This window comes from Rhinopithecus bieti, unplaced genomic scaffold (genome assembly GCF_001698545.2).
Source record: "Rhinopithecus bieti isolate Rb0 unplaced genomic scaffold, ASM169854v2 scaffold_9581, whole genome shotgun sequence".
Taxonomy (NCBI): Eukaryota; Metazoa; Chordata; class Mammalia; order Primates; family Cercopithecidae; genus Rhinopithecus; species Rhinopithecus bieti.
In genome coordinates, this window is record NW_016806413.1 from 673,830 (window position 1) to 687,246 (window position 13,417).

At 44.8% G+C, this 13,417-nt stretch overlaps 1 protein-coding gene across 1 annotated transcript in view; it reads right to left on the reverse strand.

Moving 5' to 3' along the window:
- POLN (DNA polymerase nu) overlaps positions 1-13,417 on the reverse strand; it is a 171,494-nt gene that overhangs the window by 38,433 nt on the left and 119,644 nt on the right. The window contains 2 exon segments of the mRNA XM_017876239.1: positions 10,892-11,006; positions 12,258-12,335. Coding sequence (XP_017731728.1) covers positions 10,892-11,006; positions 12,258-12,335 — 193 coding nt within the window.

A 13,417-nucleotide genomic window follows, 5' to 3' on the forward strand; every position in this document is an offset into this window, starting at 1 on the left:
GTTTCTTAAAGGCCCCGGGCCTCAGTTTCCTAATCCATAAGATGGGGACAATAGCAGCATCCTAAGTGGTGGTTGGTATTTAATCAGATGTGCTTAGCAAAACCTAGACATATAGTAAGAACTCGATAAATATTAGCTATTTGTATTGTTAAAGGGATAGAATGCCGAATAAAAAGAGGGAGAGAACACTCCTGGGTACAGAAAGGAGGATGTCCACAAGGTGGTCAGAACAAAAGTTTAAATTTGGTGAATTTTTCTTCTAAATCTCGATTGCAGCTCCAAATTAACCATGCATTGAATCACATGTATTGACGCCCACTAAAATTGAAGAATACTTTTAGGGTAATTTTGTCACAATTATTTTCTCCTGGCTTTCTCCCTGTAAAGCATGCAGTGTGATTCTTTGTGTGTTGCTCAAGCTCTGGAACTTGGCTGCAGCTAACCAGAGACACCCCAGACAGTGCCAGAAATTTGTGGCTGACATTCACCCCTTTTTCCACGGGTGCCCCCTCAGTAGGGCACACTAATCTTCAAAATCTTGATGGGAAATGACAAAATGGTCGTGGTCCTCAGGCATGCAAAGACATTTTCCTCATGGGCAATGACGAAATAGTTCACCAGGCTTTTCCACCGAGAGTGGGGGCTCTGCTCATTCACAGGAGTGGGCGTCTGCTCTGCCCGCTAAGCAGAGCTGCTGCTTTGGAGGGTTTGTAGCGCTAGGACACTTTGAGGGCTTGTGAAACACTAAATCATTAAAAATCATCAATGATTATAGAAATACTGGAAGGAATTAGATGTGCCAGGGATCTGGTAAATTTTTTAGTAGAAGAATCTCAAAGATTAAGCAATATCATTTAGGAGGAAATGACTGAATATGAAAAACAAAAAACAAAAGGAACCTCTGAAGCAGAGCTAATCATGGGAGGAGTCCTTTGCTGTAATTAATCGTTATGGCACAGCTTTCTTAAGGAAGCACCACACAGGGTCTAGGAAAAAATAATGTATGGTAATCAACGTTTAACAATGCAGACAGCCTGAAGTCAGTAACATAAATTGTATCCTAAAAGAGCAATAATCAAAATAATACAATATGGCATCTTAATTGCACATTTATTAAACTTGATTTAAATAGAAATTCCCCTTCTGAGAAAAGCAATGAGACTTTTTCAGGGAATGAATGATTGAATGAAATGTAAATTCGATTTCATTCTTTAGTTCTGTCAATTTTTGCTTTAGGTATTTTAAAGTTGTTTTAATAGGTGCATTAAAATTTAGGATTACTATATCTTCTTGATGAATTGGCCCTTTTATCACTATGAAATGTCCCTTTTCATCCAGCAACACTTTTTGTTTTGCAGTTTACACTGATACTAGTATAGTAGTTGGCTTTCTTATGCCTAGTGTTTGCATGGCATATTTTTCCTTACCAGCAGTTGTAATAGAGGGAAGAGATGAAGAGGAACCATGTGCAGACTCTTAAAGTCTTGCTTAGGAGTGACATGTCACTTTTACTCATGTTCCATTGGCAAGTCACATGGCCAAGTCTGATACCTACTGGGTACGGAAGCACCATCTTCCCTGGACAGGGAGCCACAGACAGCAATACTGTCTTCCACACTTGCCTGTACTTTTTCTGTATATTTCTTGGAATTTTCTACATTGACAATCATGTCATCTGCAAGTAGAGATAGTCTCAGAGAAGCACTCCAAAACCATCTTAAGCAGAAGAAAAAATGAACATATTCTGCAGTTAAAAATTCTCCTAAGTTTCAGTCTGAAAATGCTGAGTTGAATGCACAGCTGATAAGAATTGTTTTTTATTTGTATTTTATAAAACCTTTAGGAATTCACCTAACGAGCCAAGGACATGATGGTTCCTTGAAGGCGGCACCTCAATGGCATGTCTTGGCCCCCACAGTGCATAATGGCTGTGTCTTTTGCTTGTGTGAGTGTGCATGTGTGTGTACAAGTGTGTGTGTGTGAAGTTGCTGGAGCTGCAGTAAGCAGCTCTGAGATCCTGTCTGATGTGCATTCCCTGGGGAAATTCCAGCTCTCTGGGTGTCAGCACCAGTCTCTCAAATTGTGGCTTTATAGTTGATTTCTTTCAAACTCCATTTATATAAGCTTAAAGGTTTTTCAAGGAAATTGTTATTCTTTGAAAACGTTACTAAGTATTTCAGAATATCACATCAAATTGCCTTTTGGCTTTTTGTGTTTCAAACAATAAGGCATTTACATGAAACAAACATTTTTAAGAGTGTATTTGATCTTGCTGCTTTTTTACCACATGCTACTCTAGTCCTCTGTTTGGAACATAAGAATGATTTCCACAGCAACTAATTACAGTGTAAGTCACAAATGTTGGATTACTATTGCTGATGGGGAATTAGAAGCAACCACCATGCAAATATTAAAAGCTTCTTATTTTTGAAGTTCTCCCAAGAACTAATACAAGCTAATAAAATACAGGGAAGACATATGCTATATCCAATGTAGATATGAACTTTTCAAGTTGGCTTTATGAGAGCTCGGCTTGACACAAATCTGAAGAGAATTATTTCCTGTCTAATACGTTACACCTTTGTCAAAAATTGGTTAAGCATATTTGTTTGGGTCTATTTCTGGTTTCTCTTTTCTGTTCCATTGATCTAGTACCTATCCTTCTGTCAGCACCACACTCTCTTGATTACTCTATGTATAAAGTTTTAATATCAGGTGGAGCGATTCCTCCCATCTTATTCTTCTTCAAAACGGTTTTAGTTATTCTAAGCCCTGTGCCTTTTCACATACATTTTAGACTAAGCTTCTCTGTGTCTACAAAAACCTTGTTTGGGTTTTAGCAGGAATTGCACTATAAACCCACAGACCAATTTTGGGAGAATTGACATTATTTGTATGTTGAGTCTTCCATACCATGAACATGGTATTTCTCTTGAATTCTTTGATTCCTTTCATCAGCATTTTATACCTTTAGGCATACAGATCTTGTATATGTTTTGTTAACTGAAATTTAAGTACTTTATTATCTTTGGAGTGGTTTTTTTTTGGGGGGGACAGTTTTGCTCTTGTTGCCCAGGCTGGAGTGCAGTAGCACAATCTCAGATCACTGCAACCTCCACCTCATGGGTTCAAGTGATTCTCCTGCCTCAGTCTCTCGAGTGGTTGAGATTACAGGCATCCATCACTACAACCGGCTAATTTTTTGTATTTTTAGTAGAGACGGGGTTTTATCATGTTGGCCAGGCTGCTCTCGAACTCCTGACCTCAGGTGATCCACCCACCTTGGCCTCCCAAAGTACTGGGATTACAGGTATGAGCCATCATGCTTGGCCATCTTTGGAGTGATTATTAACGGCATTGTGTTTTTAATTTTGATTTCTGCATGTTCATTGTCAATTTATAGAAATGTGACCAATTTTTGTGAGCTGATTTTGGGACTTGCAACCTTGGTGAACTTACTTATTAATTCTAAGGGTTAAAAACAATTCTTTTTGTCTGTTCTGTGGGATTTTCCACATAGGCAATCATGTCATCTGCAAAGAGAGACAGTTTTATGTCTTCCTTTCCAATCTATATGCCATTTCCTTTTTTTAATCTTGTGCAGTGGCTAAAACTTCAATATGCAATATTAACAAGTTGTTCCTGATCTTAGGGGGAAGCATTCTTTCACCACTAAAATATGCTATTGGGGCCTGGGTGTGGTAGCTCATGCCTGTAATCCTAGCACTCTGGGAGGCTGAGGCGGGCAGATCACTTGAGGTCAGGAGCTTGAGACCAGCCTGGCCAACATGGTGAAACCCTATCTCTACCAAAAATACAAAAATTAGCTGGGCACGGTGGCAGGTGCCTGTAATCCCAGCTACTCTGGAGGCTGAGGCAGGAGAATCTCTTGAACCTGGGAGGCGGAAGTTGCAGTGAGCTGAGATTGCATCACTGTACTCCAGCCTGGGGGACAGAGAGAGACTCTGTCTCAAAAAAAAAATCTCCAGGGAAGCCATCTGAGCCTGAGGGTTTCTTTTCAGGAACTTTTAAGGGACAAACTCAATTTCTTTAATAGTTATAGGAATATTTAGGTTATCCATTTCATCTTAGTTAGATTTTCGTAGTTTGTGGTTTTCAAGAAATTGGTCCGTATCTTCTAAATTGTTGAATTGTTACAGTATTCCCTTTTTATCCTTTTGATGTCTGCAGAATCTATGGTGATATCTCCTATTTCGTTCCTGATATTGATGATTTACATCATCTATTTTCATTTTTTGTCACCCTTGCTAGAGTTTATCAATTTTACTGATTTTTCANCCAGCCTGGGGACAGAGAGAGACTCTGTCTCAAAAAAAAAAAAAAAAAATCTCCAGGGAAGCCATCTGAGCCTGAGGGTTTCTTTTCAGGAACTTTTAAGGGACAAACTCAATTTCTTTAATAGTTATAGGAATATTTAGGTTATCCATTTCATCTTAGTTAGATTTTCGTAGTTTGTGGTTTTCAAGAAATTGGTCCGTATCTTCTAAATTGTTGAATTGTTACAGTATTCCCTTTTATCCTTTTGATGTCTGCAGAATCTATGGTGATATCTCCTATTTCGTTCCTGATATTGATGATTTACATCATCTATTTTCATTTTTTGTCACCCTTGCTAGAGTTTATCAATTTTACTGATTTTTCAAAGAACCAGCTTTTTTCATTGATTTCCTCTATTGTTTTCTGCTTGTCAATTTCATTGATTTCTGCTGTTTATTATTTCATTCCTTCTGCTTGCTTTGGGTTTATTTTGCTCTTCTTTTTCAAGTTTCTTGAGATAGAAACTTATTGACTTGAGATCTTTCCTGATTTCTAATGTAAGCATTTCATGCTATACATTTCCTACTTTACCCATATCCTTCACCCAGTACTTTGACAAAAATGCTTTGCTGTAATACTTGGTTAGCAACAGCCAGAGTAGCTTTGGGCCCACTGAAGAAAGTAACACTTGTGATCTAATCACCAACACTCGCCTTGAATTGCAGAGAGATTCTCTCATGCATTCTAAGGGAGGAAATCCAGGACATCTATTCCATCCAAGCACTAAGGTGGCAACAAAGCTCAAACGTTAACCAAGAAGCAAAATAGTCTTCCTGCCTGAACTAAAACCATCTTCTAAGACTTTCTGTATCTCTGGAGAGAGAGCAGGGGTGTTATTAAATTTATTACATACTTTAAAAATTCTATATTGTCTTATATCCTAACTGGAAGGAAAGCGAAAGTGAGAAAAAAGGACACCTTCTGGGAGGAGGGACACAGAGAAAGGCAGGCAAGTAAAACACTCCAGGGTGCACCTGTGTTCAGGTGTAGAGGAGGGGCAGGGACAGAGAGTAAATGACAAGCCCACAATACCGTGCTCAACATCCATCCCCATCAAGGAAATGCAAGTCAAAGCTCAATGAGATACCATTTCACACTCACAGGATGGCTAGAATCAAAGAGACAGGTAATACAAAGTATTGGTGAGAATGTGGAGAAGCTTGAACCCCATATACCTGTGGGAATGTAAAATGGTGCAGCATTTTTGGAAAATTATTTAGCAGGTCATGGAAAAGTTAAATATGGGTACCACTGAATTGCACATTTTAAATGATTAAGATGGTAAATTTTATGTGACAGATATTTTACCACAATGAAAAAAGTTAAACATAGAATTATTTTATGACCCAGCATGTCTACTCCTAGGTATATACTCAGGATAAATTTAAATGTATGTCTGCATAAAAACTTGCACACAGACCAGGGGTGGTAGCTCACACCTGTAATCCCAGCACTTTGGGAGGCCGAGGAGGGAGGATTGCTTGAGCCCAGGAGTTTGAGGCCAGCCTAGGCAACATAGGAAGACAGTCTCTACCAAAGAGAAGAAAAAAAAATCTAGCCAGGCATGGTGGCATGTGCCTGTGGTCTCAGGTACTCAGGAGGCTGAGGTGGGAGGATTGTTGAGTCCAGCAGGAGGTCGAGGCTGCAGTAAGCTGTGAGTGGCAGTGAGCCACTGCACTCCCACTAAGGGTGACAGATCGAGATCTTATCTCAGAAACAAAACAAAACAAAACCTCAGCCAGACGTGGTGGTTCACTCCTGTAATCCCAGCACTTTGGGAGCCCGCGGCAGGCAGGCTGCTTTGTAATCAGGAGTTTGAGATCAGCCTGGCCAACATGGCGAAACCTCATCTCTACTAAAAATACAAAAATTAGGCTGGGCGCAGTGGTTCATGCCTGTAATCCCAGCACTTTGGGAGGCCAAGGCAAGTGGATCATTTGAGGTCAGGAGTTCAAGATCAGCCCGGCCAACATAGTGAAACCCTGTCACTACTAAAGTTACAAAAATTAGCTGGGTGGCAGTGGTGAACGCCTGTAATCCCAGCTACTTGGGAGGCTGAGGCAGGAGAATCTCTTGAGCCTGGGAGACAGAGGTTGCAGTGAGCCGAGATTGTGCCACTGCACTCCAGTCTGAGCGACAGGGTGAGGCCCTGTCTAAAAAAAAAAAAAAATCAGCCAGGCATGGTGGCATGTACCTGTGGTCCCAGCTACTCAGGAGGCTAAGGCTGGAGAATCACTCAAACCTGGAAGGCAGAGGTTGCAGTAAGCCAAGATCATGCCTCTGCTCTCCAGCCTAGGGGACAGAGTGTGACCCTGTCTCAAAAAAAAAAAAACAAAACCAAAGCTAAAACCAAAACCAAACCTACACACAAACATGCATAATGCGTTGTTCGTAACTGACAAAAAGTAGAAACAACCCAAATGTCCATCGAAGGACATTTGATGAACAGATGAATACATGGATTATTTGCTTATTTATATTGAAATATATAGAATATATTATTCCATATAATAGAATATTTTTCAGTCATAAAAAGGAATGAAGTACTGTTACCTCCTACAGCATGGATAAACCTTGAAAATACTATGTTCAGTAAAAGAAGCCAGATACAAAAGGTTCCCTGTTGTACAATTTCATTAATGTGAAGTGTCCAGAATCTAGAGACAGAAAGTAGATGAGTGGTTTCCAGGGCTGGAAGGTGGGGTGAATTGGGCGTGGTGGTTAATGGGCATGAGGTTTCTTTTCAGGGTGATGGAAATGTTCTGGAATTAGATAGCGGTGATTGTAACTTTATTTTTTGAGAGACAGGGTCTTACTCTGTCAAGGCTGGAGTGCAGTGGTGCAATCATAGCTCACTGCAGCCTCAACCTGGGCTCAAGCAATCCTCTCTTCTTAGCCTCTCAAGCAGCCAGGACTACAGGACAGGCGTGTGCCACCTCATCTGGCTAAATTTTTTTTTTTTTTTTTTTGTAGAGATGGGAGTCTTGCAATGATGCCCAGGCTGGTCTCAAACTCCTGGCCTCAAGTGATCCCCTCCTCTTTGTCTCCCCAAATGCTGGGATTATGGGCATGAGCCACTGTGCCAGGCCAATTGTAACCTTAAAAGGGTGAATTCTATGGTCTGTGAATTATATCTTGATTTTAAAAGATGGTGAGAGCTTGAGAGAAGGATGTTTTCCCAGGAGCGGGGGCACACAGACAGGAGAAAGCACCGGGACAGGCAGGGACCAGGGCTGCCGCACATCTACAAAGACCCTGTGGAGTCTTTGACTTGTCCCTTGCTGGGGGTGGGGTCTCGCTGCTGTTGCTGGCCCTGGACCTCGGAGCCAGAAACATCCTGGAGGCAATCATTGTCTTAGATGTGAGGAGTTCAGGACTTCAAATACAAATAAAGCCCTATGTAGGTAAAATGAAAATTTGTTTTAAGAAGCAAGAAAGAGCTGGCAGTGAGAAAGTATAGGGAGTAAGTGTAGATTTCTTTTGTACCTAAGCAATAAACGAGGTCTTCAACCAGGTTGAAGATAGGATTTCTTTCTAAGGTTATATTTAGGGGAATCCTAAAGCAGGTTTTTTGTCCCCCAGTAAAGGGGAACGAGGAAATCAACAAGGATATATTAACAATGCTAGAGAAAACATGGGAAATAAAAGGAATATGGATGAAGGCTGCCACGTAAGGCTGGGCTGGTTGTACACTGCACAGCTGTGGGAGGAGCCAGGCACACAGGTCTAGACACGTGGCAGCTCCTGGAGATCTACACTGCACAGTCCTTATCCTGGCAATAGAGAAGCTCCCTCCTTTGAGACAGGAGCCATTGGAGAGGGGGAGGAGGGTACATGGAGACACTGAGGCAGAGTGGAAGGGAGTTCAGAAGCCCCTGTCTTAGGCTTTCTACTTTGTCATTTAAGTAAGAGGGGAGGTTCTTCTTGGAGATTAAGAGAGAATAGTAGTTATTTGTGGGAGGTCAAAAAAGTCTGGAGCAACAAGAGAAGACAGGAAGTCGAGAATATTAAGGGCTTCTCTGAGTCCACATGGCCTGAATTTCTATTGGACTCAGCTGCCACCACCTTGCAACTTCTTCCAGCACCTGCGGTGAGGTAAGTGGTGAGCAAGTAAATAATGGGGATCACTCAGGGCTGGAAGCCAGAGAGCAGGGAGAAGTCAGAGGAGCACAGCTTCCTAAGGGGCAGCTGATGGGGCTGAGCGGAGAGAAGAATGGGTCTGTATGTGTCCTGGGATCCATCCTGAGACCTTTCCGGAGTGCCCAGGAGGAGCCGGAGCTGACTGGGTCTCCGTGCTTTTGGAGCTCAGTGGGGTACAGGCAAGACTGGCTAAGTGACAGACCTGGAAAGAGATGCCAGGAGGAAGGCCACTGGCAGAGCTGTGAGTGAGGCCAGCGAGGACCCGGTGCAGATCTGGGCATTCAGAGGTGGAGAGTTGGAGTCCCAGAGTGGGCCCTGACTGGGGTGGAGGCCACTCATGTGAAGGGACCGGGTCGCAGAAGGTAGGGTGCAGGGTCTGAGGATGAGGGAAGAGGATGGGAGAGAACAAGAGGACGCCCTGGATATGGGGTGAGAGGCAGGACCCAGTGCTCAAGAGCTGGCCTTGGCTCCTGCTGCCCTGGACCCCACCATGTGCCGTGCTCGTCACATCCACCCGGTACAGTGCCTCTTCCTGGGCTGGGCAAACACTTCATTATTCTTTGCTTTTGTCACTTTTCCTGCTGTGACCATAAACACAATTTCACAGCTACTCCAAAGTCCAGTTGAGTGTACAGTAACATTCTCAATCCTCTGCTCCTGGTATATAAAATATTTCTTCCTGAATTTTGTCATTCAAATAAGAGTCCTGTGGTGGTAGCCTTTTTGGAGAAACTTTCTGATTCAAACGCAAGTTTGAGTTCTATACTATTCGTTCGTTTATTTGACAAATCCTTTGTGAGTCCCCACCCTTTGTGGAGCACAGTAGGGACCAGAGTGGATGAGGTCTCGGCCCCTGGGCGCTGATGCTGCGGCAGGATGAACAGTAGAGCAATACATGAGAATGTGCATCGGACCAGAGATGAGCGGGGACCAGAGAGGAGTGGCAGTGCGCCCAGCATCAGGGGAGGGTGGTCAGGCGAGGGCCCTGAGGAGATGCCGGGAGGGCCCACTTGGATAAGGTTGGGGAGGGAGACACACGGACATTTGGGGAAAGAGCTTCCTGAGCCCCAGGGCAGGAAAGGCTGGAGTGAGGCGGGTAACTGGTGTGCTCAAGACCAGCCAGGGTGGCTGAAGAGGGAGCACAGGGAGAGTGGGTGGCAACCAGGCCAGAGAGCAGCCAGAGCCCCTGCAGGTCCCCCTGCCTTCAGCAAAGACAGAGGTAGACAGCACATGGGGAGGGAAATGCAGGGGGCCGGCCTAGTGGGGGGCTGAAGGACAAAGCCCCCCACCTGCTTAGGACTCTGCTCCTCTGACTTCTCCCCTCTGGCTTCCACCCCTGAGGGACCCCCGATCCGCTTCCTCATCTCCCACCCCGTAGGTGCTAGGCAGCCTTTCTGTGTGACGTCGTGAGGGTGAACAGGTGTCAGGAAATGAGCTGGGAGGGGAAGGGTAGGGAGGGGTGAGGGGACTGCAGGGGGAGCAGAAGAGGCCCAAGGTGATGGAAAGGTGGCGCCTGCAGCTGCTGCAGGAGGGGACAGTGACTCAGACACAGGGACCTTCCACCAGCCAGCACACCCCCCCTCCCCTCCGCAAAGGGGCACTGATGCGCCTGGCTCGGTGAACACCTGTCATGTATACGCCTAACACAATAATCACTCCTCCTTTTTTCTGGAGTAGAATCTCTCCACTTCCCTTGCAGCTGGTGCAGCTGCATGACCTACTCTAGATAGCAGGGTGTAGCTGTTGTCTGCACTGGGCTCTGCAAGAGCCCCTTGACTTTCCTGGGCAGAGGAGAGGGGTGAGAGGAGAGCCTCGCACCTGTCTCTCCATCCTGCTTTGGAGACTGGAGCAGGTATTCCACAAGAAGGAAGAGAAGCCAACGTCCTGAGAATATGATGCAGAAGGACGGGCCTGGGACGACCCTGGCAAGCTGCCCAACAAAACCCGAGCCCATCTGCCTCTGGAATTCTCCAAGAGTGTAAGCCACTCAGGCAGGGTCTTTTACCCGCAGCTCAAGAAGCCTGTGGCCCACAGACGGGCTGGGGCCTGAGTGTGCAGCAAGCACCTTGCTCTCCTTGGAGGGCGGCGGCTCACAGCCAGCACCGTGGGCTCACTCTTTCCATGTTGCTCACCTGTAGGGTGCAGGACTCGCTGGTTATTTTATCATTTCTATTGTATTTTCTAGGAATGGACTTCTTTTTTAGTGGAGAAGAATCATCACTTCTTTCACAATTAGGTAACTCATGGCATCCTAGTTATCTACTCTTCTTTTCAAAATGATTAACTACTAGCCACATATACCAAAAAATATATAATTTCTGTCTTATGAAAGTAGCCTTGGAATAATTCAGGGTTTTAAACTCATATTGGCCTTCCTGCAGATCTGATAATATTGTGAGTTCATATATCTTACCACTGTGAAGTCAGAGTAGAAAATACATCATCTCTTTCAGATTCCTGGAATAACTTCAGAAGTTCTGGATCCCCAGATAAATGTGCAAGAATGCGCAATTCAATCTGTGAAAAGTCTGTGAGATACAGTTCTGCATTAATTTAGAATTTGCCAGCAATGTTCCTCGTGGTTGCTGCCCACCCCGGCCACCCTCAGACTCTCCTGACTGTAGCCTCAAGGTCCACGTCCCCGCCTCCCATCTCCCAGGGTCTTCTGGCCTCAGTGTCAGGAGGTGAGAAATGAAATGGGGAGGATCGCACAAGGTGAGGAGGCTCAGGAGTGAGTGAGAGTGTGTGCATGGAGGGGAGTTGTTGTTATAAATAGGATGACCAGTTACCTTATTTATAGGCCTCATCAACAAAGTGACATTGAGCAAAGGCATGGAGGAGGCAAAGGAGTGCACCAAGATGGTCTCTGGGGAAGAGGAATGGCTGGGCAAGGGTCTGGAGTGGAGGTGACTCAGAGCTGGGAGGAGCAGGGCCGGGCAAGGCCGCAAAGAGCAGGGCAGACAAAGCTTGGGGGCGGGGACCAAGGGTATGTGGGATTTAGATATGGTGATAAGGGGACACTGGAAGCAAAACTTGTTATTATGTACTGTGCCCTAGAATTTATTTGAAAGAGGCTGGCTGCAGTGGCTTATGCCTGTAATCCCAGCACTTTGGGAGGCCAAGGCGGGCAGATCACCTGAGGTCAGGAGTTCGAGACCAGCCTGACCAACACGGTGAAACCCTGTCTCTACAAAAATTAGCCAGGTGTGGTGGCGCACACCTGTAATCCCAGTTACTTGGGAGGCTGAGGTAGGAGAATCATTTGAACCCAGGAGGCAGAGGTTGCAGTGAGCCAAGATCGCACCATTGCATTCCAGCCTGGGCCACAAGAGCGAGACTCTGTTTCAAAAAAAAAAAAAAAGAATTTATTTGAAAGAATGAATTCCATAAGTACCTTTGAATTGTTCAATTTCTTTCTTTTTTTTTTTTTGAGATGGAGTCTTGCTCTGTCACCCAGGCTGGGGTGCAGTGGCCGGATCTCAGCTCACTGCAAGCTCCGCCTCCCAGGTTTACACCATTCTCCTGCCTCAGCCTCCCGAGTAGCTGGGACTACAGGCGCCCGCCACCTCGCCCGGTTAGTTTTTTTTGTATTTTTTAGTAGAGACGGGGTTTCACCGTGTTAGCCAGGATGGTCTCGATCTCCTGACCTTGTGATCCGCCCGTCTCGGCCTCCCAAAGTGCTGGGATTACAGGCTTGAGCCACCACGCCTGGCCGAATTGTTCAATTTCTAAACCATTGAACTCTATGAAAATGCATAAAGTAAGTTACAGAGACGTACCTGCTGCTAGAAAGGTGTGGCCTCTGGATGAAACAAACATGGCCCTCGGGGAGATAGTGAGAATCTCGTCTTCTTTACCTGAATTGTTATTTCAAGAGCATTTAGTGACTTTGGTCATGAACTGACTCATAGCTATTCCTCAATACAATATTATTTGAATATTATTCTAAAGTCAAGAGTTAAGATTTTAAATTTTTCTGAATATTTTTATGAATTTAATTTTTTTAGAGATGGGGGTCTCGCTTTGTTGCCCAGCTGGAGTGCAGTGGCACAATCATAGCTCACTGCAGCCTTGTACTCCAGGGCTTAAGCAATACTCCTGCCTCAGCTTCCCAAAGCAAGCTGGGACTACAGGTACACACCGCCATCACCAGCTCATTTTTAAGTTTCTTGTAGAGACAGGGTCTTACTATGTTGCCCAGGCTAGTCTCAAACTCCCAGACTTAAGCAATCCTCCTGCCTTGGCCCCCCAAAGTGCTAGGATTACAGGTGTGAGCTATGGCACCTGGCCTTATTAATGTAACTTAAAAATAACATATTACTACTAAAAGTTAAGTAGGTTTTGTCTTTTTAAAATTTTCTGTTTTGTCTAGAATTCTTAGTGAAGAAAACAAAAAGTCAAATGTTGACAACTGAATGCATTCCAGTAAAAGCAATCTTGAAACTCTCTGAGCCTCACTGATTGAAGGTCTATGTGGGAAGCACAACTTTGATTTTCCCACTGAAGACATTTTAAAGGGGCAGCAGGGGACGAAGCTGCTCAGGATCCCTCTCCATGGACCCTATTTCAGGACAGTCACATGTATTTTAGAAAAGACTGCTCATCGGGGCGGGGAGCAGTAGCTCACACCTGTAATCCCAGCACTTTGGGAGGTCGAGGTGGGAAGATCACTTGAGCCCAGGAGTTTGAGACCAGCCTGGGCAACATGATGAAACTCCATCTCTACTAAAAATACAAAAAATTAGCTCGCCGTGGTGGTGTATGCCTGTAATCCCAGCTACTAGGGAGGCTGAGGCAGGACAATCGCTTGAACCCAGGAGGCGGAGGTTGCATTGAGCTGAGATCATGACATTGCACTCCAGCCTGGGCAACAGAGCGAGACTCTGTCTCAAAAAAGAGAAGAGGAGAGGAGAGGAGAGGACAGGGGAGGGGAGGGGAG